This window comes from Hakea prostrata, chromosome 1, assembly GCF_041222555.1.
Source record: "Hakea prostrata isolate BN-2017 chromosome 1, UWA_Hpros_2, whole genome shotgun sequence".
Classification (NCBI taxonomy): domain Eukaryota; kingdom Viridiplantae; phylum Streptophyta; class Magnoliopsida; order Proteales; family Proteaceae; genus Hakea; species Hakea prostrata.
Window position 1 is genome coordinate 76,713,033 of NC_142600.1, and position 25,065 is coordinate 76,738,097.

At 37.1% G+C, this 25,065-nt stretch overlaps 2 protein-coding genes across 5 annotated transcripts; both read right to left on the reverse strand.

The window, feature by feature from the left end:
- Positions 1–8,164: 8,164 nt before the first annotated feature.
- LOC149030189 (zinc finger CCCH domain-containing protein 48-like) lies at positions 8,165–12,490 on the reverse strand. 2 transcript variants are annotated; one of them, XM_089142510.1, is made up of 10 exons: positions 12,370–12,490; positions 11,569–12,197; positions 11,373–11,468; positions 11,114–11,203; positions 10,887–10,988; positions 10,549–10,695; positions 9,930–10,049; positions 9,557–9,616; positions 8,813–8,910; positions 8,165–8,656 (listed from the first exon to the last, which is right to left on the reverse strand). In XM_089142510.1, the coding sequence occupies exons 2-10, from the start codon at positions 12,193–12,195 to the stop codon at positions 8,515–8,517; spliced, it is 1,482 nt and encodes a 493-aa protein (XP_088998636.1). In that variant the 5' UTR covers positions 12,196–12,197; positions 12,370–12,490; the 3' UTR covers positions 8,165–8,514. The 2 variants fall into 2 exon arrangements, with proteins under 2 accessions (XP_088998636.1, XP_088998635.1); XM_089142509.1 differs by having other exon boundaries at positions 11,569–12,490.
- Positions 12,491–19,161: 6,671 nt separating this feature from the next.
- On the reverse strand, positions 19,162–23,645 carry LOC149030190 (zinc finger CCCH domain-containing protein 48-like). 3 transcript variants are annotated; one of them, XM_089142512.1, is made up of 10 exons: positions 23,489–23,645; positions 22,678–23,306; positions 22,482–22,577; positions 22,222–22,311; positions 21,995–22,096; positions 21,639–21,785; positions 21,017–21,136; positions 20,641–20,700; positions 19,897–19,994; positions 19,162–19,738 (listed from the first exon to the last, which is right to left on the reverse strand). In XM_089142512.1, exons 2-10 carry the CDS (start codon positions 23,302–23,304, stop codon positions 19,597–19,599), a joined length of 1,482 nt encoding a protein of 493 aa, XP_088998638.1. In that variant the 5' UTR covers positions 23,305–23,306; positions 23,489–23,645; the 3' UTR covers positions 19,162–19,596. The 3 variants fall into 3 exon arrangements, 2 of the variants coding, with proteins under 2 accessions (XP_088998638.1, XP_088998637.1); XR_016171250.1 differs by having other exon boundaries at positions 19,163–19,347; positions 19,466–19,738; positions 22,678–23,645; XM_089142511.1 differs by having other exon boundaries at positions 22,678–23,645.
- Positions 23,646–25,065: the final 1,420 nt, after the last annotated feature.

Consider the following 25,065-nt stretch of genomic DNA (forward strand, 5'->3'; position numbering starts at 1 on the left):
TTATACATTAAATTCTTTGATGATGGATCATATGTGATTTTAGTTTTATATGTGGATGACATGCTCTTGGTGTCCAAGAATAAAGCTAAAACTGAAGAGCTCAAAGGATGTTTTGAGCAAGAGGTTTGAAATGAAGGATCTTGGTCAAGCCAAACAAATTCTTGGAGTTGAGATTCAAAGAGATAGAATGAATGGGACTTTATCACTTTCACAAAAGTCTTTTGTGAAGAAAATTCTTGAGAAGTTTGGCAAGTGTAAAGAAAAGGCGGTTTCAACTCCATTGGGATCACATTTCAAATTATCTTCCAATGATAGCCCAAGTACGGAAGATGAAAAGACCAAGATGTCAAGATACCCTTATGCAAGTTTAGTTGGGAGCTTGATGTTTCTAATGGTGTGCACTAGGCCGGATATTGCTCATGCGGTTGGTGTGTTGAGTAGGTTTATGGCAAATCCCGTAAAGAAGCATTGGGAGGCGGCAAAATGGGTGCTTAGATATTTGAGAGGCACAAGTGACTACTCTATCATATTTAGCAAAGGTGGAGAGCAAGTTCAAGGCTATGTGGATGCTAGTTATTGTGATGATCGTGATAAGGGGCGATCTACAATGGGGTATGTTTTCAAGTATAGAAATGGTCCAATAAGTTGGATGTCTAAGCTTCAAGCAACGGTGGCATTATCAACTACCGAAGCGGAATATATGGCGGCAACTGAAGCTTGTAAAGAAGCGGTGTGGCTTCAAGGTTTGATGGGTGAGATTGGCATTGAATCAAAAGGTATGCATTTGTTTTGTGATAATATGAGTGCAATTTACTTAGCCAAGAACCCGGTACATCACAAGAGGACAAAGCATATATTGGTACAATATCATTACATTCGAGAAGTCATTGAAGACGGAAGGATCCAATTGTTAAAAGTTGGAACCAATGAGAATGTGGCGGATATGCTTACCAAGGTTGTCCAAGGAGAGAAGTTGAATTGGTCTCTATCTTCTATTGGTTTCAAGAAACATGATTCAACAAGTAAGTGATTTCCATCAAGGTGGAGATTGTTGGGTTTAGTGATGAAAATCACTTTATCTTTTGTTTGAATTCAAATTTGAATTTGGTGGGTCCCACTTAGTGTTAAACATGGGTAGGTGTTTGGTATCATTAAGAGGGCCTTGGGAGAGGTAAATGGAGAGAGAAAAAGTGAGTTTCTAGTGACTTCTAAAGGGGTTTTTGTCCAAAAACTGGATTAGTTTTTGGGGGTCTTCTTCTTCTTGTGGTTTTGCAAGAAAAGGGTTTCTTCTCTCTTGTGTTCTTCTCCATTGCAACTCCATTGAAGCTTGAGCTTGGATTGAAGGGTTTTCTTCAAGAGCTTAAGGTGGAAGGGTATTCTAAGGAGCTTTGAGAGGTTATGTGACCGGTTGAGGTAACATTGTATCACACTCAAATCTTGTACTATTTTGAAGATTAAAATAGTGAAATCCCTCCCCGTGGATGTAGCTAATCTCGAATATTTCGGATTAGTGAACCACGTAAAATTCTTGTGTGTTGTTTGCATTTCATTTTCATTCTTGTGGTGGTTTGTTGTTTATTTGCTTTGTGATTGTCTTTCAACTTATTTGCACAAGATCCTTGGTTTATTTGTTCATTTGGGTGATTTGTTTAATCATCTGGTTCCGGGGGTGGGGGTTTGTCTTCTAGGGGGGGAGGGGCGGGGGGGGGGTTAAAAAAAAAAAATCCCCCCCCCCCCCCCCCCCCCCCGGGGGGGGGGGGGGGGTGTTTTTTTGTTTAGGGGGGGGGGGGGGGGGGGGGGGGGTGGGGGGGGGGGGGGGGGGGGGGGGTTGTTTGTGTGGAGGGGAGGAAGGAAAAAAAAAGAATTTTTTTTTTTTGTTTATTTTTTAAATAAGGGGGGGGTGGTGGGTTAAAAAAAAATTCCTCAGAGTAAATGAAATTCAAACTTGCATGAATTCATTATAACTTACTGAAAATGTGAAACCAATGTTCATGAGTAAACAACGGGAATGATTCTTACCTGAAACTAAATATCACAACGCTAATACCCAGATGCCAGTTTCGGAATAAAGTCAATAAACCATGAACCGGAAATAATTCAAATTGGTTTAAAGCTGCATTGAATTACAAGAATGCTTCTTTATTGGAACATCATCTTTGGCGTTGGTACCACGTCTTTGTAGTTATGAACCCTGAATTGCACCATTCCCAATTTTACGAAGCTTAGGGGCTCTCATGGGGAATTTTTATTTGAGCATGTTTTACAGATAAATCCTTTTTCCCCTAGCTGATATATCTTATTACATTACAAATCAACCAAAATGTTGAAGCTTTTGGTTTCAGCTCACTTATTTCCAATGAGGTCCACTCCAGTGATTCACATAATGTCAGATGGTGCCAGTCACTTAGTAACACATTGCCCAACAGGAAGTTGATTATTCAAATTGTTATTTGTTCAGCAGAACATAGACCATTCCTGAATGTGTGAAGAACATCTTGAAGCTATTCGACAACTGAGAATAGTTTGATGTAGAAAGGATACAAGAAGTCGAGAACAATTTTGTATCAAGATGACAAGAAGTCAAGAACATTTTTGTATCTGAATGACAGTTTTGTCCCTTAAGTTTTTGACTTTATTATAATTTAATTTGATTGCATTACCGTGAGATCGAACAGTTTAAGTAAATATAAATTTCTAATAAATAGAGTTGGAGATGTAGAACTAGATCTATTACTCTGTTGTTGGATTTGACGAAGAAATTTGTTTCCACCTTTTTGTTAAGAAAGATTATTAAGAAATAAAAGGAAACGAAAAGTTAATATAATCCACTCAATCTCTTGGAAATCTCCGCATTGGTGCAAGTTTAGCTAATCATCATTAATCATCTCTTCATCTCAAAGTTCTTTGGTTTTCTTGTTTTCTTGTTTTCATGTTTTCAGATGAAGTGAATTGCTGGTTTTCTAGTATCTGTTAAATTTTATGATTTATTCTATTTTTGACATTACGAATTTCTGGAAATTTGAATGAAGAAGTTGGTCTGCTTACCTGCTTGTGTAATTCTTTGCTCTCTCCGTATTACCGTGCAAGCTTAGATAATTATCATTAATCCTCTCTTCATCTCAAAGTTCTTTATTTTTCTTGTTTACGGATGCAGTGAATTGCTGTTAAATTTTATGATTTATTCTACTTTTGACATTATGAATTTCTGGAAATTTGAATGAAGAAGTTGGTCTGCTTACCTGCTTGTGTAATTCGTTGCTCTCTCCGCATCACAGTGTAAGCTTAGATAATCATCATTAATTCTCTCTTCATCTCAAAGTTCTTTTATTTTCTTGTTTTCGGATGCAGTGAATTGTTGGTTTAATAGGATTATCTGTTCAAATTTTGAGCTCTTCTAACTATACCATACTAAAGACAGTTTCTGTTTCTGTTTCTGTCTTGACTATGGATCAGATTTGGTGGCTTCAAGCTCTTGTGTTTTCCTCATCGAAGAAAGGGGTAAGTCATACTTTTTTGTGTTTTCCAACTCATTGAGCATTTTCAGCAAGAACAGGGAGTGAAATCTTGATGAAAGCAATGGTAGATGATAACTGTAATTTTACAATATGGATATGTGTTCATCCACCATTCAATCCTTCTCCATCTCCCTATTGTATCCATCCTCTCCTACTCAGTGAATCAAAATGACGTTCATATAATAGAAATGATAACAGTATATAATGACATAGCATGATAGAAGTGTTTGTAAGGTTTCTATCCTCCAAGGAGTGAATTTATGTTGGTGAACGAGGGAAACTTCTCCATTTATGAGGTAGAAATTTATAAACAATTTGGCCATAACATTGATTATATACATGTGTTACTTCGGTTTCATGGCTTAGCAGATAAAGATAATAAAGTTGAAACATTTCTTTTATTTCTGTCATTAACTTTGCTCTATTTTGTGTTTGAATGTCTATAGTTTCAACTGTCTATTTGTCACAATAGAATTTGCACTGGGGAACTGGTCTGAACTTTGTGATGACCTTCTACAATTGATTGTGGATAAGTTATTGGCATTCAAAGATATTGTTCGTTTTGGTGCTGTTTGCCGGCAATGGCAATCAGTTTTTATCAAGAACTGGCACTTGTATACTGCTGGTCCTTTTGTTGATGCATGCAGAGATGTTGATGACGACTTATGGAAATTGATCGAGCATTTCTAGAAAATACAAACCGGAATGTTATAGACAGAGTGATATTTTCCTCAAGACCATCTTTTTCAGCTAAAACAACTCCTTGTGAGGAAGCGGAAGAATGTGTGATTATGACAATAATTCACCGGGATCGGAATTTAGCTTTCATGAGATTAGGCGATGAAGTTTGGACTCCTGTAGAGACGGACAGTGATGTACTCTTTAAAGAGATTATACACAGGAACCGTCAATTCTATGCCTTCGATAAGATAATAAAACTATACACTGTTGACATAAGCAGTCCTCATCAAAGACGATCGAGTTTGTTGATCCACCAAAGGTTAAAAGGATTCATAAGATTATCCATTCAGTGGAGCCAGTACGAAAACTCTTTATGGTTGCAACGAATGAAACAGATCATTCCGATGTTTACCAGTTCAGTTTTGATATCAGGGAGTGGACACAGGTAAAGACCATCTAGCCGGTACGACGTACTTGCTAATAAAAGGTGAGTGTGTCTCATGGAGATTGGGGCAGCAAAATATCTCTGTATTCGGCCTGACAATGATTCTCAACCTCATAAACCTGTTTGGATTCTTCATTGTTCGTAGACGAGGGGTTGCTGGTGAATTTTTTCAAAAAGATACTGAAAGTTATTTCTTTTCATGATCTCTAGTTTGGCTTGTAATTTGAGTTTCTTACTATTTCAGTATGGACTCAACATCTTCTCCCAAATCCTATACTGATACTGTTCTCATATAAATTTCTTAACTTCATCAAAACATGTCATCCTTATATAAAGGGTTCTATATGGAGATTGTATACTAACTATTGATCTCATCATAACTATAGAAGCACCAAAAGGAAATTGCTTCATAACTTGGTACACTTCTAAGTTAATGCAATTACTATTTACCCATGGAGGTTTGAATCTTTTGACTTTTCACTTCAAGGTATTAGTCTTTGTCAGCTGAACCAAACCTTTGAGATTATTGCGTAAGAAGTTACACCAAGGTTTCATCCATCCTGGTAAGATCTTAACTTACAAGATGAATCTCAAGGTAGGGTAGTGATAAATTTCATCATCTAATTTTCAAGGTTGACATCCACAGCCTTCAAGTCCTTCACCTTTTAATTGAGAGGGGTGAATGTAGTTATCTATCACAACAGATGAAGTCTCCTATATTAAGCCAATAAGACCAAAGAGGTCTTAGGTTCAAATTTTTGTCCCTCTCTCCTTTCCATCCCATGAATCTATGGGCCCTTTGTCTTAGCACAACACTTCATCACTACATGCTATCTAGGGATGTCAACAGTGCGATTTGGGGCGGTTTTGGGCTCAAAAGCACTCAGCCCCAAGACGGCCCATTAGCAAAATAACTGTTTTGGGCCTGTTTCGGTTTGGTGCGATTTGGGTTCGGACTAACTAACGGTTTGTGCTAACGGTGTATACTCGGGTTGACTAACGGTTTGGACTAACAATTTATGATATGCAAAAAAAAGAACAAAAAAGAAATAGTTGAGCATCTTGTAAAAAGAGCCAAAATTCTATGAAAAAACAAATTGCTATTGATCAATTTTCATTAAGAAATGAAAAGTCATTCAATATTGTAGAAATCCCACCCACCTTGTAGAAATTAAGAACCCAGATTGGAAGTAGTAACATAGAAACTGCAAGCTCATTCTTTAGGTTCAATTAATTAAAAATAAATAGTATAATTTAATTCATATTGTTATGACATTAGAAATAAAAATTTACATGAGATTTTTTTTCTTATAGGTTAGTAGTATTTCAATTTCCTCTAGTATGTCAATTATATTATTCAAAAAAAGATGAAAAATCATTGTGTTGAATTATAAATAAATACATAGAATAACTAAATACAATAGCCGTAAACATTTTGATTATTAATGTGATTCTTGTATGATTATTTATTATCCTCAATCATGTATAATCTATTTCTTAAAAAAAATAATAATAAATTAATTAAGAGACACTTCAAAATATTTCGCAAAAATGATAGACACCCTAAAAAGATATCAACTTGACAAAAACAACCAAAGATGTCTCTTAAATTTTCACAATGGTATACTCCCTTGTGGCTGACCTTCCCGGCGTCTAGCGGGGTAATTTCTAGCGTCTAAGTCACCCTTAGATAATCTCATAATTCATACATTACTATTAATTTCTTGCTACTTTACAATGTTGCTCCCAAAAAGATTGAATCATTAATTTCATCTTGTTAATTTATTTTTAATTCTTCATTTTATTTTATAAGATCTAGAACAATACAACTAAGGTATATTTGTCATTTATTTTAACTAATCAATGTTTCTAATGAAAAAAAAAATCATTGCCAATTTGGTATAGTTTTGGGGTATTATGCTTTTCGCCAATTATCTTGGAGTGTCCCTAAAATTTTTCCAATAAATATCATGCATATTGTATGAACAAAGTAAATCAAAATTACTAAAAAACAATTAAAAAAATTGATATACTCTTAAAACGTCTCACGTGATTAGCATTTATAATAAACATCACAATTTTAAACATTTTATTGTGTTCATTTAATTCACTATTTCACATTATACAGTTCAAAATATTATTTGTCTTCATAATACATCCAACAACCTTATAACTAATGTCATATATTAGTATTTATTGTAATTGGTTTATTTGGTTAAGAGTTGATCCAATTTAATTTTTGACAAGTTTTATCGAATGTTCAAACTTTATAGGCAGAGTATTATGAGATTTATTATAAATTAATTACACAAATATTTGAAAACTAATTAATTATTATTATTATTATCATATATTAGGGTCAAGATCAAGGCCAAGATCAAGGACAGAATCAAGGCCAAGATCAGGGCAAAGATCAGGGTCAAAATCAAGGCCTGAATTATGGCCAAGACCAGGGTCAAAATCAGGGCCAAGATTAGGGCCAAAATTAGGGCCAAAATCAGGGACGGACCGAGATGGGCTGGGCTGGGCGGGCTAAAGAGTACTCCCAGGCCCGCCCTTGGCCCTAATTCAGGGTTAGAATATTTTGGCCATAACCCGCTCTTAGGGCCAAAATCTTTAGCCCAAGCCCTATTCGGGCTCAGGGCGGGTCAAGGCCGCCAGGTCCGAACTTGCACCCCTAGTAACTGTAGGAAAGAACTAAAAAAAGTTTAAAATCATAAAACCAAGTATTAGAGAATAATCTTGCGTGCTAATGTTTTTATACTTAACTAATGGGCTAATCAAACTAATGAAACTTAAGAGCTGTCGAAATGATGGATTAATAATCAAGGTGAAGCCCAGTTGAACTTACAGAGGGATATTTACCACAAAAAAAAAAAAAAAAAAAAAAAAATTCCAGGAGGGAATAAAACTCCCCAAACTTCATATGTAGCCTTCTGCATCAATACAAGCTTTGGCATCAGCTATTCGATTGCCAAACGACCAGCTGGGTTGATTGATTGCCTGTTGCTGTAAAGCCAATCTAAGTCACAGAGGAGTAAGAAATGCATGGACACATCTACTAATATTTGAGCTATCACTTGATTACCAAAAAAAAAAAAAGCTATCACTTTAGAGGATGACACAGTGAATTGGAAACGGATGCTTGACTAAGAGAAATTTCTTTTTTTTGGGAGGAAGTTAACTTAAAACAAATTTAAAGGGAAATAAATAAGAAAATCTCCAAATCTCCAGATCTTAGGTATTGTTGTATTATTTATAAAACCAATCAATAATGTCAACTAATACTAATTTCAAATAATATTAAAAAAACATTGAAATTATTACGATCTAACTTTGCTGATACGGGGTGGGGTGCCAACCATTAATCCAATGCTACTTCCTCGACCAAGAAACAATCGACCCATACATGATACAGGAATGTTAATTCCTAACCAACACTTACAAACTATGCTACCATGGATTTCAGTCAATGAGATTTAGCATTACAAACTGATTTTGTGAACAAAAAATTTATCTTTTATTAGCTGAAGTAAAAAAAATTTACAGGATTAACGTCCAGGCATTCCTAGACGGCTCATTACGTTACAAAATGGCTATCACTTCCCCACCTACTGCATAAAAATCTGCAGAGGAAGCGATCCAAACATCAATAAAATGGCCACAAAAATCGTGACCGCTAAAAAATTAACAGACTATTCACAAACAATGCTAGAGTTGATTTCAACTGAGCAGAGACCCCCATTTGACAAATAATGCTCTACTGCTGAGACTATTTCACCAAGAATGTCACCATTGATTTCAGTCGAGCACAGAGGAGAGACCATTTAACAAAGGATGCTACTCGTGATTCCCATCGAGCAGCTACTGGAGTTAGTTTGCTGGTTCAGCAGCCCATTTCCACACACCGAGTTCGCCCGCTCCATCACCAGTAAATAAAAACTGAAGGCCACCACCAGCTATTTGTATTGTCTGAACCGCTTCTCTTGAGAATATTCTCCCTCTTTTACTGAATCTAAAACACATGATACAAACAGTATCAGCAGTTTGAAGGCAAAGAAGATAACTATAATTTATGGGTAGGAAAAAGGAGAACAGGGAAGAATGGTAAATAGAAGAAGAGTAAATATCTTTCTTTTAAAAAAAAAATGCCGAGGCTTGTAATACTCACGATGGTAGGTCATAAATGTGAACCGTATTATCATTACACGAACACATCAGGACAGGTTTCACTTGTGCAACAAACACTCCACAGAGGGCGAGCACACCCTGTAATAAGAGAAAAAAGAAATGAACAAAATTTTTTTTTTTTCAATAACAGGGTATTAAAATTGAACAAGAAGTCAAGATTGCAGTAGTAGACATAGAAATTAAAAATGTGTCCATCACAGTAGAAAACCATGCTAGTAGATAAATTTAAAGATGAGAGTAAAGAATGCAAACAGCAGTGTAACACTGCAGAGTGATTCAACTCGGAACCCTAGAATGTAAAAACAGTGGTTTATCCATGCACAAAAAGCACCACAGGAATCAGTTGCCATTCAATAAACTAAAGTCTGTTCTTTGCATGGAAACTAAAAGATGAGATACCCAACTCAAATTCTTGAAGACAGACAAGTCCCAGTAGTCCAAGGTAACCCAACACTAGTGATGAGACCAAGAAATTTCAAAGAGCAGAAAACCTATCAAAGCACCACCTTTCCCCTTTCCCCCTTCTCTCTTTTTTTAAATGTATTTCGAAATTAAATTTTCTAAAGTAAACATAAACGGAAAATTCATACCAACACAAAAAAAGGATGAGAACCAGTATGCAGCAAATTAAAGGTATACCAAAACAAAGAAGATCACAAGAAAAGAGGTACGTAGAGCAACAAAAGCAGAAAACGCAACAGCTAGTTAAAACATTATGGCATACATTTTCTTCAAAGTGTGTGTGTACAACTTCCAAGTTGCCACGTTCTGTAGCAGCCCACACCTGCAAAAGTATAGTATATGGGAGACGTCAATAGCTATAATACATGATCAACCATAAAGAACTGTACAATAAATGGATTGAAATGCCAATAGTTAAACTAAAAGGAAAACAGCATTGCAAGACAGCACAATTCCCTGTATTCAACTCTATCCTCCTCTCCTTGGACAGAGGTGTCTGCCCTTAATGTGGAAAGAGAAAAATAGACATAGAAATAGGTGCTAGCATACGCTACGCAGTTTTGCCAGACATGTAACACAATAACCAAAAAATATAATAATAGTAATAAAAAAAGAGCGGTGGAACATAATAATACCTTAATTGTTTTGTCAAGTGAAGCTGATAATAGAAACTGATCCCAACAAAGAACAGACGTCACAACTGATGTATGGCCTGTCAAGGTATGTATGCATTGGAAAGTATCTAGGTCCCAAACCTGAAATTTGTTCAATAATCACACTAAAGATTAGGATCAGCAAACCTATCGAGAAAATACTCGAAGTCAGCCAAAAAAAAAAGGATTAGATAAAATTGAGGATGATAGGCCAGAATAAGGTTATTATCCTATCCAATCAATCTCAAAGATTTCAGGTTGGGCAAATATGATGAACAATGTCTACAGCAAATTCAAAAACATGTAATTCAAGGGAAAAAAAGAACCTATTATAGGAATATCACTTTCTATCAGGCATTTAAACAAGAACTGTGGTTTCCCTGTCTAGCAAGAAAAACTTGCTATTGCCTATAAGGTCGAGTCATAGTTTAAAAATGTAATAGATTAGGCTACATACTATTATTAATGTCCTCAAACAACAATTCTGCATACATGACAACAGACTCAAGGAAAGAAAATTCAGAACATTGAATACAATTGGATGTTTGCAGTAACTACATCCTTTCAAGATAGTAAAGTGATTGTCGCCAGACTAACTTACCCTTATTGTATTGTCCATTGAGCCAGAGTACAATCTACCTTGTCCCATGACTAATGTAACAACACCAAGACTGTGACCCTCAAGTGATGCAATTGGTAGAAAGCAGTTATTGGTAGCATCAATTCTCCATACAAGTATTTTACCATCCTGCAGAAAATAAAAGGCATGATTAATATATGTTCGAATAAAAATAAAAAAAGGAGTAGAATGTTTACTCGATGATCATCATTTGGCATAGTTAGACATCAAAAGGGGGGGCTGATCATTTTCACAACTAAAGAATGTTCATCTGTTTCTCAAAAACTCCAAGCAAATCGATAGAAAGGATAAAGGATTACCTGGGTTCCAGCAAAAAGTACACCATTTTGCTCAACAATGGAATATACTTGTCCAACTGGTCCTGTAAGACTATGTTCAGAGCCGGTTTGGGTGTTCCACACCTGCGATGTACCATAACAGACAACAAATTAAGCAAGGAGCAAGGTATCAGATGCCAAATAATATATACCCAAACTTGAATCTATAAAAGAAAGAGAACAAACCCATCCATGAAAATCAATCTCACCTTAACAACATCAGGAATTCCAACCAAAAGCCACGGCCCTTCACTTGTTACACATCCAATTTCATCTCCCAAATCTACCTCAGCAGTACACTGAACAGAACAATAAAATCCATTATCACATAATACAGAAACATACACAGATTAATATAAATATGGATGGCAGATACAGATGCAGTAGATGCCTGCATTATAGTAGGCAGAGGCACTAAAGAAATTAAGCTAATGTACACAGAGATAAGAATTAAATAATTATAATCACCTGCCCAGTGTGACAGTCCCATTCCCGTAAAGTTTGATCTTCACTCCCTGAATAAAGCTTGTCAGAACCGGAGGGAAGAGTGATACCAGTAATAACCTGTGAGACGAGTAATGATTAGTGAAACTGAGACGACCTAAAACAAAAGCTCTGCCCTAAAAGTCGACGCAAAAACAAATTATGAACAAGATGAGAGTACCTTCTGGTGCCCATGAAGCTGCTTCAATAGTGTAAAAGAATCGCCCAGAAACCAAGAGTGTGCATTCTTGCACTTGTCTCCATTATTACAATTTCCAGCAAGCCAATCACGGCAGACTTCGTCTTGCGTTTCGGTAGGCACAGTAGCCGACGGGGCACCATGATTTTCCAATTGAATGTCGGGATGAAGACTACTAACAATAAGACTTTCGTCTTCCTTTTTTGGGGAAACAACAACCCCATCATGACCTTCGTTTTCTGTTTGGGGAGGGACTGAACCACAATTTTTGTCTTGCTTCTTGGGAGGCGAAATACCACAATGACTTTTCTTTTGCAATTTTGAAAGGACTGGACCATGACTTCTTATTTGCCTTTTGGGGTTCCTTTTTTCTTGCGTTTCGAGAGGAACAATAGTATGATCTCGGACCCAGGAGGAGTTTCGCTTCTTCAAGGAAATTCCATTGATACTCCCGGATTTCTCCGGCAATTCCTGGTGAAGGTAAGGGCAGGGATTCCTGTTACAACATCCCTTGAGCCAGTAGCGACACACTTTCTGCGGTTTGCGATACGGAGCACCCAATCGACTGAAGACATCCCTTGCGCCAGAAGAGTTGATCGCAATAGCCATCACTACTCAAATACAAATAAACGAAAATTCTTAAACTCCGAAGAAATTCCATCCTTTTCTTCCCCAGATCGGCGGTGTACGACGACATCTCGAGATAGAAAGTCGAGAACCCTAATCTGAAATCGAAACCGAAACCGAAACCTAAACCTAAAATAGAAACGTAGCAGATCAAACCTGTTTAATTAACCACGATCAGTCGAACGAGCAATAGAGAAAAATTCTCCGCTTAGAGACGAAGAATCAGCGATTTCACTTCTTGAAGTCGAAAAAATTTGCAGAGTGCCGCCTTCTGCTTTCAAACTGCTTTCTACGAATTGTACAAATGTACAATACGCCCTATTTATAAATTATACTAACCTACGAAAATACAAATTCCAATAATCCTTGACTCGCGGCTGTTGTTGGATTGGGATCACGTGATAATGCTGGATTTTTTTTGTTTGCATCAGTTTACACGTGGCATTTATAAATTTAACGGTCTGGATTCGGAGACTGTCAAATTTGCACTCCTCATGACGATTTCTTCTACACATTCTTTGTTGTTTTTTATTTTTGGTAAACAACACATTCTTTGTTGTTGGCTGCAAAGTTCGGTATGTCGTGTCGCCGTGTCGGACCCTGGCGACACGGCGACACGGCGACATATCGCCCAAAGTCGCTCGACTTTTGGTTGGTGTTCACGCCGAAATCGGCTCTTTTTATAAACTCAGCTCCTCCCACAAATTCTCTCTCTCAACCCCATTGACGACGTCCTCTCTCTCTGATTACTTTCTTCTCTTCATCACGATCTCTCTCTTGATCGCAGATCGGAGACGAGAGAGACATATTTCTGTAGTTAAGCTCGATCTATCAGTCTTTGCAGCAGAGATTTTGTGTTAATTTGCAGAGGAACTAAAGTGGGGTCACCGGATTCATCTTCCACTGGAGCGTGGAGAGCACCAGAAGCTCCATCCTCTGAATCGTTTTGGCCTCAAACACATACTTCGATTCTTCCACCTGATCAGAAGGGATGGACCAAAACCTAGGTACGCGGTAACTGTTAAATCTGTGATATTGAAAAGAAGAAAAAAAACGAGCTTTAAGACATTGTTGAACTTGGGAGTTGGAATTGCGTACTTGCAGGTCCAACAGCAGAGGCAATTGGGTTTCCTGACTTTCCTCCACTTTGGCGACCAGGGAGAGGCAAGCGACGGCGGCGAGCTGAGCCATCCAAGGCTTGTCTTCGGTGGCCTTCTGCGGCTCTGCCCTCTCACTACCGTTCTTGCAGTCAACTACATCGATAGGTTCCTCTTCCAGCTTCCATTTCCAGAGAGACGAGCCTGTCAAGGAGGACACCGAAGCTAAGGAAGTTGCCGTCATCGGCGAAGAAGAAAAATTAGCCGGCCATGAAGAAGGAGAGGAGATCAAAGTCGACCGTCGACGATATATCGCCGACTTCTCGGCGATATATCGCCGACTTTTGGGTAATTCGGTGTCGCTGGGGGGTGTCGTGTCGCGCCCCAGCGACATGACGATTTTTCGCCTCGTGTCGGCGATATATCGCCGACACGAGGAACCGTGGTTGGCTGAATCTAAAATGAGATGTGGAAAACTGTCAACTTCTTAATGAAATGTCAAAATATGATTTCACTAGTTTATTTTTTTTCATTTTTTTGTATAATTTTCATTTGGACCTCAGGTTGGTTTAGGTCACTTTTAGTCCAGTTTAAATATACTTTTGCAGATGGCTTTTCAGTGGTTTTAAAAAATGATTAAATAAAGATAAATTTAACAGCAACTGTTAGTTTAAAAAAATTCATAATTTTATATATTTTTATATTTACATTCAAAGATTTAAGATTTTATAAATTTACAAATAGAGTCTCTGCTTCTACCTAACTCTAAACCCAACCTGCAACCCAGGTGTCAAGGTGAACTTATTAGAGTCCCATCCCATATTTTGCATCTCTCTCAACCTCATTTCAACTGAATCATTCAAATCGAACTTCGCAATGATCTCTAACAGACAATTATAAGTGTAATTACTTGGAACACAAAGACCCATATTTGGTTTGATCGGAAATGTAAGTCGCTTCATCTACCAACAATTAGCTACCCAAACAGTAGATAAGGAACCCACAAGCTCCAACAATATTGTGCAACAAGATTTCACCACATCCATTGCCGAAACCATCAACTGAGTAGTTTCTCGGGCCCAGGCCAGAATTGAAGCCATGACATTATATGTGTAACAGTTGTATCTGTAACCATCTTGTTCTGCAGCCTAGGAGAAGAATGTTAGGGATAACCAGATGCACAACCATGAACAGGGAAGAACACAAACAAAGCACACAAGAGGAATTTAATGTGATTCGGCAAAACCCTGCCTACATCCACTAGAGAGAAAAGAAGTTCCACTATTTCAGAAAATCTCACACCACTCTCACACCCACAAAATGTTACCCTTTGGTTTCTTGCCTACTAGGTTATCCCATAGAGACTATTTATAGTGAAACCTAAAACCCCAAGCCCAATATAATTACAAGTTTAACCCAATACTAGTAATTGACGCAAACCTTATTTCAATTACAAATATAATATAAACTATAATTATATGAACCCACAGAATACAAGACACTAAAACCCAACAAAGAAATCCTAATTGACCTTCCAACTCTTTAGACTGCCCAAGATAGATTCAATTGTTTCAGGCGTTAGTTTTGCTCCTAGAGCTCGTAATTCGTTGTGTTTTTGGGCAACCTGTCGCTTGATGAAGATTGTTATTAGTTCATTGACAATTATAGAACTATCTAAAGAAATAGAAGCTATAGACATTGATGATGGAGCGATTTGAGATAAAAGCATTGGATTTTAATGGAAGATGAAATCAAGTGAGACCGATTAAGTGATTTGGGCGGGAAAAGCTGAATGCTTTTGAGGGTTATTCATAGATAACTCATTACTTCGAATCCGCCAACCAGCTCCTCTATCGTTGCTACTGCCATTGCTGCTTTGCTTTGCTTCCTCTCCCCTGACCTCGTCGCGGTGCCTTGCAACTTCGAAGTAATTATGATGGATTTTGTGTTCCAAGTAATTACACTTATAATTGTCTGTTAGAGGTCGTTGTGAAGTTCGGTTCGATTGATTTAGTTGACATGAGGTTGAGAGAGATGCAGAATATGGGACGGGACTATGATAGTTCACCTTAGACACCTATGTTGCAGGTTGGGTTTAGAATCGAATAAAAGCAAGGACTCTATTTGTAAATTTATAAAATCTTAAGCCTTTGAATATAAATATAAAAATATAAAATTATGAATTTTATTTAAACTAACGGTTTCAGTTAAGCTTGTCCTTATTTAATTAGTTTTTGAAACTACAGGTGAGCCATATGCAAAAGGAACCTTAAATAGGACTAAAAGTGACCTGGACCAAACCTCAGGGGGTTCAGATGAAAATTACCCTTCTTTTTTTATTTTCTACCTCACTTCTACAAAGAAATGATGCCAATGGTTTTTTGTTTTCTTTACCACACAGAAAATTGAAACCTTGGCAATTTTGTTTGTGAAGAATAACCCTTTGGAACCTCAAGAAACAGCCCATCAATTCCCCATCCCAGCATCACCGTCGTCAAGAGTTATTTCTTTGGTGGTGGCGGAGTCTAGACAAGTGGCATTAGAATCATTATCCACTCAGAAAAATCCAAAGAGTTCAAGTTGGATGTCTTCAAAATTAGTGAAGAACTTGGGCTTGCTCAGTTCATGCAAGATTTGTGGCTAGGCACTATGCAATTATTGTGAATTTTTATTTGTTGCAGTGGTTGTAACCAATAGTAAGTAGTTACGATCTCGCCGCCTGCACAATAATGGATCCCACGAGTGTAAATCAAAATGTGTAGACTTACCTGTAAATTCAAATTTTTTTTTTACTTTTTAAAATTATATACTTCAAATTTACAATACTAGGTCCCCGGATTGGGTTCTATGACTTCTATGACTTCATTATAAACCAATTGTATCCCAAATCATTGAATCAGCTACATATTTCAGTTGATGTTCATATTCCAACATTCCCTTAGAATCATTCTTACCAAATCATATACATCATAATGAAAATAATAATAAATTGATGCTTGGTCGCAAAACTGTGGTTGTTGACACTAACTTGCTCTTCATAAAACTACAACCATTATCTAACATCTCAATATGCTAAACTTTTTATAGAAATAAGTAGATTAATAAGTATGTTCTCTAAAATGCAACTAAATATTGGAAACCAAGGGCAGTACAGCCAAAAGGCAAGGCCCGGGAAGAAATGAAAAAAGGACAAGAAGAAAGGAGAAAAATGTGACAAAAAACCCGCTGAAATAATAATCACAAAATAGATATAAAATAAATAAACAAAACCACAAACACCCAAAAACAGAGAGTAAAACAAAAAGAAAGAACCCAAGCACAACGAAAGAAGAAGACCAACAAGCCACACAGACGACCCAACCACACCCGGCCGGGAAGAGAAACACAGATGAGAAAGATGAGAAGTTCCCGGCGGGAAGAGAAACACAGATGAGAAAGATGAGAAGAGACAGAAGAGAAGACGCGACACGCACCACCACGGCGACAGCCAACCCGAGACAGAGAGAAGAAGGAGGCACCACCGGCCGACAGCCGAACCCAGACGAAGAGGGAGCATACCGGAACAGCCCACCACCCGAGCAAAAGCAAATCATAGAAAAGCCCAAGGATGCTGGAAGTACTAATGTCGAAGCCAAAGGCCCAAGAACAGATCCGACACCGAAATAGAAACCACAACGTAGCAACACTCGATTCTAGATTGATTCTCATCCGTAAACAAGAAAGAAATATAACGGATGCAAAAACGAAAGCGCACCAACCGCAGAGGCCAGCTTTAAGATTCATATTGAATGAAGCACACATGTGGACGCTGAACAGCAAGAAAGGAACACCACCAAAAGAGGGTGATGTTACCAAAAAAAAAAATGAGGGGAGCACGAGCCCAACACCCAACAAGAAAAGAGCAAGGATGGATTGAAGGGCTCTCGGGAAACGCGAACAACTTTACGTTTGTTCAACCCTCGGTTTGGAAGGAAATAGGGAAGGATTTTTATTTATTTATTTTAGTATCTATTTTAATAGATTAAAATAAAAAAAAAACAAGGACACAAGGGATTTGCACAAAATTATAAACTAACGGGAAACCCTATATAATCATTTATTAAAACCCGGGGAGCCAAGCAAAGATAACAAATTGGACTAAAAGTGACATGGACCAAACCTCAGGGGGTCCAGATGAAAATTACCCCTAAATTTTTGAAGAAAAAAAATATATTCTTAATGTTATATTAGAAAATCACAAAACACGTGCGTTTTTACTAGAATATATATATTCAAAACTTTGTTAACAAGTAAATCAACAATAATTTAGTATTGATATTTTTTTCGTAATTAAAAAAAATTACATTTTAGTTACAAACATAGTTATTATTTTTTTTATTTTTTATTTTTTGTTCCTAAAATATCATATTGGAGGCAAAAAAAAGATGTCAATATTCATAATGAGAAGTTGGGGTGTAGATTTGTTAGATATTAATTCTCTGTATACTTATATTAATCTCGCCTTAGTCAAAAAAAAATCAATGGTTTTTTTGAACTAAAAATGACTTAGTTCGAAAAATAAAAATTATCTTAAAAATAATATAAAAAGTGAACTTATAATATAATATGATCAAAATGACTAAAGGTCAAAGTCGAGACTTATAGTTATATCAATGTTAATGAGAAAATTAGTGTAAAAATCTAATACATGATCAAGGTCAAATTAACATTACGACTAGAGCCAAATTAGAGTCAAGATCAGGCCAAAATCAAGTGGATGCTTACTACATTAGTAATGAAAATATAATTTATTTTTATTAATTTTTTACAAAACATGATAATGTTTTTAAAATTTGACACGTGTCAAATATTCACCCATGTGGATTATAATTAATTTTTGTCCATATGGGTGGGAGAGTCCAGACTCAAATCAGGACTAAAATCATGGGTTTAGATAAAGGCCAACATTAAGGCCAATATCAGGGCCAGGATCAGGGCCATGATCAAGGTCAAGATTAGCGACAGAATCAGGGCCAAAATCAGGGCCAAGATTATGGCCAAAATCAGGGACGGGCCGGGATGGGCTGGGCGGGCTAGAGAATAATCTCAAGCCCTAGTTTAGTGCCAGAATATTTTGGCCCTAACCCGCCCTTAGGGCCAAAATCTTTAGCCCAAGCCCTATTCGGGCTCAGGGCCTAACTTGCACCCCTAGTAACAGTAGGAAAGAACTCAAAAAAAATTTCAAATCATAAAACCAATTATTAGAGAATAATCTTGTCGTGCTAATGTTTTTATACTACAGAGGGATATTTACCACCACAAAAAAAAAAAAAAAAAACTTAAGGAAGGAATAAAAATCCCCAAACTTCAGATGTAGCCTTCTGCATCGATACAAGCTTTGGCATCAGCTATTCGATTGCCAAACGACCAGCTGGATTGATTGATTGCCTGTTGCTGTAAAGCCAATCTAAGTCACAGAGGAGTAAGAAATGCATGGACACATCTACTAATATTTGAGCTATCACTATAGAAATGGATGGACACATCTACTGATATTTGAAAGATAATTAATCCAAGAGTGAATTCTACACAACAAAGTGAGGAGAAATGGATGCTTGACTAAGAGAAATTTCTTTTTTGGAGGGAAGTTACTTAAGACAAATTTAAAGGGAAATAAATAAGGAAATCTCCAAATCTCCAGATCTTAGGTATTGTTGTATTATTTATAAAACCAATCAATAATGTCAATTAATACTAATTTCAAATAATATTAAAAAAATATTGAAATTATTACGATCTAACTTTCCTGATACGGGGTGCCAACCATTAATCCAATGCTACCCCGACCACAAACATCGGACCCATACATGATACAGGAATGTTAATTCCTAACCAACATCTACAAACCATGCAACCATGGATTTCAGTTAATGAGAACAAAAAATTTATCTTTTATTAGCTGAAGTACAAAAAACTTACAGGATTAACGTCCAGGCATTCCTAGACGGCTCATTACGTTACAAAATGGCTATTACTTCCCCACCTACTGCATAAAAATCTGCAGAGGAAGCGATCCAAACATCAATAAAATGGCCACAAAAATCGTGACAGCTAAAAAATTCACAGACTATTCACAAACAATGCTAGAGTTGATTTCAACAGAGCAGAGCAGAGACCCCATTTGACAAATAATGCTACTGCTGAGACTATTTCACCAAGAATGTCACCATTGATTTCAGTCGAGCAGTGAGGAGAGACCATTTAACAAAGGATGCTACTCGTGATTCCCATCGAGCAGCCACTGGAGTTAGTTTGCTGGTTCAGCAGCCCATTTCCACACACCGAGTTTGCCCGCTCCATCACCAGTAAATAAAAACTGAAGGCCACCACCAGCTATTTGTATTGTCTGAACCGCTTCTCTTGAGAATATTCTCCCTCTTTTACTGAATCTAAAACACATGATACAAACAGTATCAGCAGTTTGAAGGCAAAGAAGATAACTATAATTTATGGGTAGGAAAAAGGAGAACAGGGAAGAATGGTAAATAGAAGAAGAGTAACTATCTTTCTTTTAAAAAAAAAATATGCCAAGGCTTGTAATACTCACGATGGTAGGTCATAAATGTGAACCGTATTATCATTACACGAACACATCAGGACAGGTTTCACTTGTGCAACAAACACTCCACAGAGAGCGAGCACACCCTGTAATAAGAGAAAAAAGAAATCAACAAAAATTTTTTTTTTTTGAATAACAGGGTATTAAAATTGAACAAGTCGTCAAGATTGCAGTAGTAGACAAAGAAATTAAAAATGTGTCCATCACAGTAGAAAACCATGCTAGTAGATAAATTTAAAGATGAGAGTAAAGAATGCAAACAGCAGTGTAACACTGCAGAGTGATTCAACTCGGAACCCTAGAATGTAAAAACAGTGGTTTATCCATGCACAAAAAGCACCACAGGAATCAGTTGCCATTCAATAAACTAAAGTCTGTTCTTTGCATGGAAAACTAAAAGATGGGATACCCAACTCAAATTCTTGAGACAGACAAGTCCTAGTAGTCCAAGGTAACCCAACACTAGTGATGACACCCAGAAATTTCAAAGAGCAGGAAACCTATCAAAGCACCCCCTTCCCCCTCCCTCTCCTTCTCTTTTTTTAAATGTATTTCAAAATTAAATTTTCTAAAGTAAACATAAACGGAAAATTCATACCAACACCAAAACAGGATGAGAACCAGTATTCAGCAAATTAAAGGTATACCAAAACAAAGAAGATTACAAGAAAAGAGGTACGTAGAGCAACAAAAGCAGAAAATGCAACAGCTAGTTAAAACATTATGGCATACATTTTCTTCAAAGTGTGTGTGTACAACTTCCAAGTTGCCACGTTCTGTAGCAGCCCACACCTGCAAAAGTATAGTATAGGGGAGACGTCAATAGCTATAATACATGATCAACCATAAAGAACTGTACAATAAATGGATTGAAATGCCAATAGTTAAACTAAAAGGAAAACAGCATTGCAAGACAGCACAATTCCCTGTATTCAACTCTATCCTCCTCTCCTTGGACAGAGGTGTCTGCCCTTAATGTGGAAAGAGAAAAATAGACATAGAAATAGGTGCTAGCATACGCTACGCAGTTTTGCCAGACATGTAACACAATACCCAAAAAATATAATAATAATAATAATAAAAAAAGAGCGGTGGAACATAATAATACCTTAACTGTTTTGTCAAGTGAAGCTGATAATAGAAACTGATCCCAACAAAGAACAGACGTCACAACTGATGTATGGCCTGTCAGGGTATGTATGCATTGGAAAGTATCTAGGTCCCAAACCTGAAATTTGTTCAATAATCACACTAAAGATTAGGATCAGCAAAACCTATCGAGAAAATACTCAAAGTCAGCCAAAAAAAAAAAAGGATTAGAGAAAATTGAGGATGATAGGCCAGAATAAGGTTATTATCCTATCCAATCAATCTCAAAGATTTCAGGTTGGGCAAATATGATGAACAATGTCTACAGCAAATTCAAAAACATGTAATTCAAGGGAAAAAAAGAACCTATTATTGGAATATCACTTTCTATCAGGCATTTAAACAAGAACTGTGGTTTCCCTGTCTAGCAAGAACAACTTGCTATTGCCTATAAGGTCTAGTCATAGTTTAAAAATGTACAAGATTAGGCTACATACTATTATTAATGTCCTCAAACAAAAATTCTGCATACATGACAACAGACTCAAGGAAAGAAAATTCAGAACATTGAATACAATTGGATGTTTGCAGTAACTACATCCTTTCAAGATAGTAAAGTGATTGTCGCCAGATTAACTTACCCTTATTGTATTGTCCATTGAGCCAGAGTACAGTCTACCTTTTCCCATGACTAATGTAACAACGCCAAGACTGTGACCCTCAAGTGATGCAATTGGTAGAAAGCAGTTATTTGTCGCATCAATTCTCCATACAAGTATTTTACCATCCTTTAGAAAATAAAAGGCATGATTAATATATGCTGGAAATTAAAAAAAAAAAAAAGAAAAAAAAGAGGAGAATGTTTGCTTGATAATCATCATTTGGCATAGCCGCATAGTTAGACATCAAAAGGGGGGCTGATCATTTTCACAACTAAAGAATGTTCATCTGTTTCTCAAAAACTCCAAGCAAATCGATAAAAAGGATAAAGGATTACCTGGGTTCCGGCAAAAAGTACACCATTTTGCTCAACAATGGAATATACTTGTCCAACTGGTCCTGTAAGACTATGTTCAGAGCCGGTTTGGGTGTTCCACACCTGCGATGTACCATAACAGACAACAAATTAAGCAAGGAGCAAGGTATTAGATGCCAAATAATATATACCCAAACTTGAATCTATAAAAGAAAGAGAACAAACCCATCCATGAAAATCAATCTCACCTTAACAACATCAGGAATTCCAACCAAAAGCCACGGCCCTTCACTTGTTACACATCCAATTTCATCTCCCAAATTTACCTCAGCAGTACACTGAACAGAACAATAAAATCCATTATCACATAATACAGAAACATACGCAGATTAATATAAATATGGATGATAGATACAGATGCAGTAGATGCCTGCATTATAGTAGGCTAGAGGCACTAAAGAAATTAAGCTAATGTACACAGAGATAAGAATTAAATAATTATAATCACCTGCCCAGTGTGACAGTCCCATTCCCGTAAAGTTTGATCTTCACTCCCTGAATAAAGCTTGTCAGAACCGGATGGAAGAGCGATACCAGTAATAACCTGTGAGACGAGTAATGATTAGTGAAACTGAGACGACCTAAAACAAAAGCTCTGCCCTAAAAGTCGACGCAAAAACAAATTATGAACAAGATGAGAGTACCTTCTGGTGCCCATGAAGCTGCTTCAATAGTGTAAAAGAATCGCCCAGAAACCAAGAGTGTGCATTCTTGCACTTGTCTCCATTATTACAATTTCCAGCAAGCCAATCACGGCAGACTTCGTCTTGCGTTTCGGTAGGCACAGTAGCCGACGGGGCACCATGATTTTCCACTTGAATGTCGGGATGAAGACTACTAACACTAAGACTTTCGTCTTCCTTTTTGGGGGAAACAACAACCCCATCATGAACTTCGTTTTCTGTTTGGGGAGGGACTGAACCACAATTTTTGTCTTGCTTCTTGGGAGGCGAAATACCACGATGACTTTTCTGTGGCAATTTTGAAAGGACTGGACCATGACTTCTTATTTGCTTTTTGGGGTTCCTTTTTTCTTGCGTTTCGAGAGGAACAATAGTATGATCACGGACCCAGGAGGAGTTTCGCTTCTTCAAGGAAATTCCATTGATACTCCCGGATTTCTCCGGCAATTCCTGGTGAAGGTAAGGGCAGGGATTCCTGTTACAACATCCCTTGAGCCAGTAGCGACACACTTTCTGGGGTTTGCGATACGGAGCACCCAATCGACTGAAGACATCCCTTGCGCCAGAAGAGTTGATCGCAATAGCCATCACTACTCAAATACAAATAAACGAAAATTCTTAAACTCCGAAGAAATTCCATCCGTTTCTCCCCCAGATCGGTGGTGTACGACGACATCCCCAGATAAAAAGTCGAAAACCCTAATCTGAGCGAAATCGAAACCGAAACTGAAGCCTAAACCTAAACCTAAAATAGAAACGTAGCAGATCAAACCTGTTTAATTAACCACGATCAATCGAACGAGCAATAGAGAAAAATTCTCCGCTTAGAGACGAAGAATCAACGAAGAATCAACGAAGAATCAGTGATTTCACTTCTGGAAGTCGTGGTAATGCAGTGCCGGAAAGATTTGCAGTGCCGTCTTCTGCTTTCACACTGCTTTCTACGAAATGTACAAATGTACGATACGCGCTTTTTATAGATTACACAAATTCCAATGGGGTGGTGACGTGTCACCGGAGGCATTTTTAATACGAGAAATTCAGATCAAGTTGCTGGTACCTGACGCGCGGTTGTCGTTGGATTGGGATCACGTGATAATGCTGGATTTTTTGTTTGCATCAGTTTACACGTGGCATTTATAAATTTAACGGTCTGGATTAAAATTTATTAAAAAAGTTGGGGATTTGAATGGAAATAAAATTTATTTTTCGTGATCATTAAATGGATTCGGTGAATTTTTCAATTTTGCACTTCTCATGCCGATTTCTTCAACACATTCTTTGTTGTTTCCTTGTCGGATGAGATGCGAAAACTGTAAACTTTTTCATGAACAATCAAAATTTAAAATTTAAATAGATTTCACTCGTTTATTTTTTTCATTCATTTTTTTCTACTTCACTTCTATAATGAAATGGTGCTGTTGAAATCGGTAGAGGAATCTGCACAAACACTTGAACGCTTGTTCTCACAATACTTCTTGAAAGCTGAAACGTACCAAATGTAATGTAATTATCTGTAATTACAAACATCAAATATAATTACATTACAATTATCATTCAACTATTTTTCCCATTGAGATTGTTTCTTAATATGGTATCAGAGCTAATAGTGTGATTATGGCAATAACGCACCAAGATCAGAATTTAGCTTTCATGAGATTAGGAGATGAAGTTTGGACTCCTGTAGAGTCGGACAGTGATGTACACTTTATAGATATTATACATAGGAACGGTTAATTCTATGACATCGATAACATATGAAAACTGTTCACTGTTGACATAAGCAGTCCTCATCCAAAGACGATCAAGTTTGTTGATCCACCAAAGGTTAAAATGATTCCTATGATTTGCTATTCAGTGGAGCCAGTACAAAAACTCTATATGGTTGCACTTGCACATGATGCTTTTGCAAGTGATGAGTCCACAACGACTGTGAATCTTATTAATGGAACAGATCATTCGGATGTTTACCAGTTAAGTTTTGAAATCAGGGAGTGGACACAGGTGAAGACCAGCCGGAACGACATGAAGACCAGCCGGAACGACATACTTGCTAATGAGAGGGGAGTGTGTCTCATGGAGATTGAGGCAGCAAAATATCTCTATATTCACCCTGACACCGCTTCTCGCGTTCATAAACCTGTTTGGATCCTTCATTGTTTGTAGACGAGGGGTTGCTGGTGGATTTGTTGATACTCTATATATTTTTTCAAAAAGATACTGAAAGTTACTTCTTTCCATGATCTCTAGTTTGGTTTCTAATATGAGTTTCTTACTACTTCAGTTTGGACTTGACATCTTCTCCCAAATCCTATATTGATACTGTTCTCATATAAATTTCTTAACATT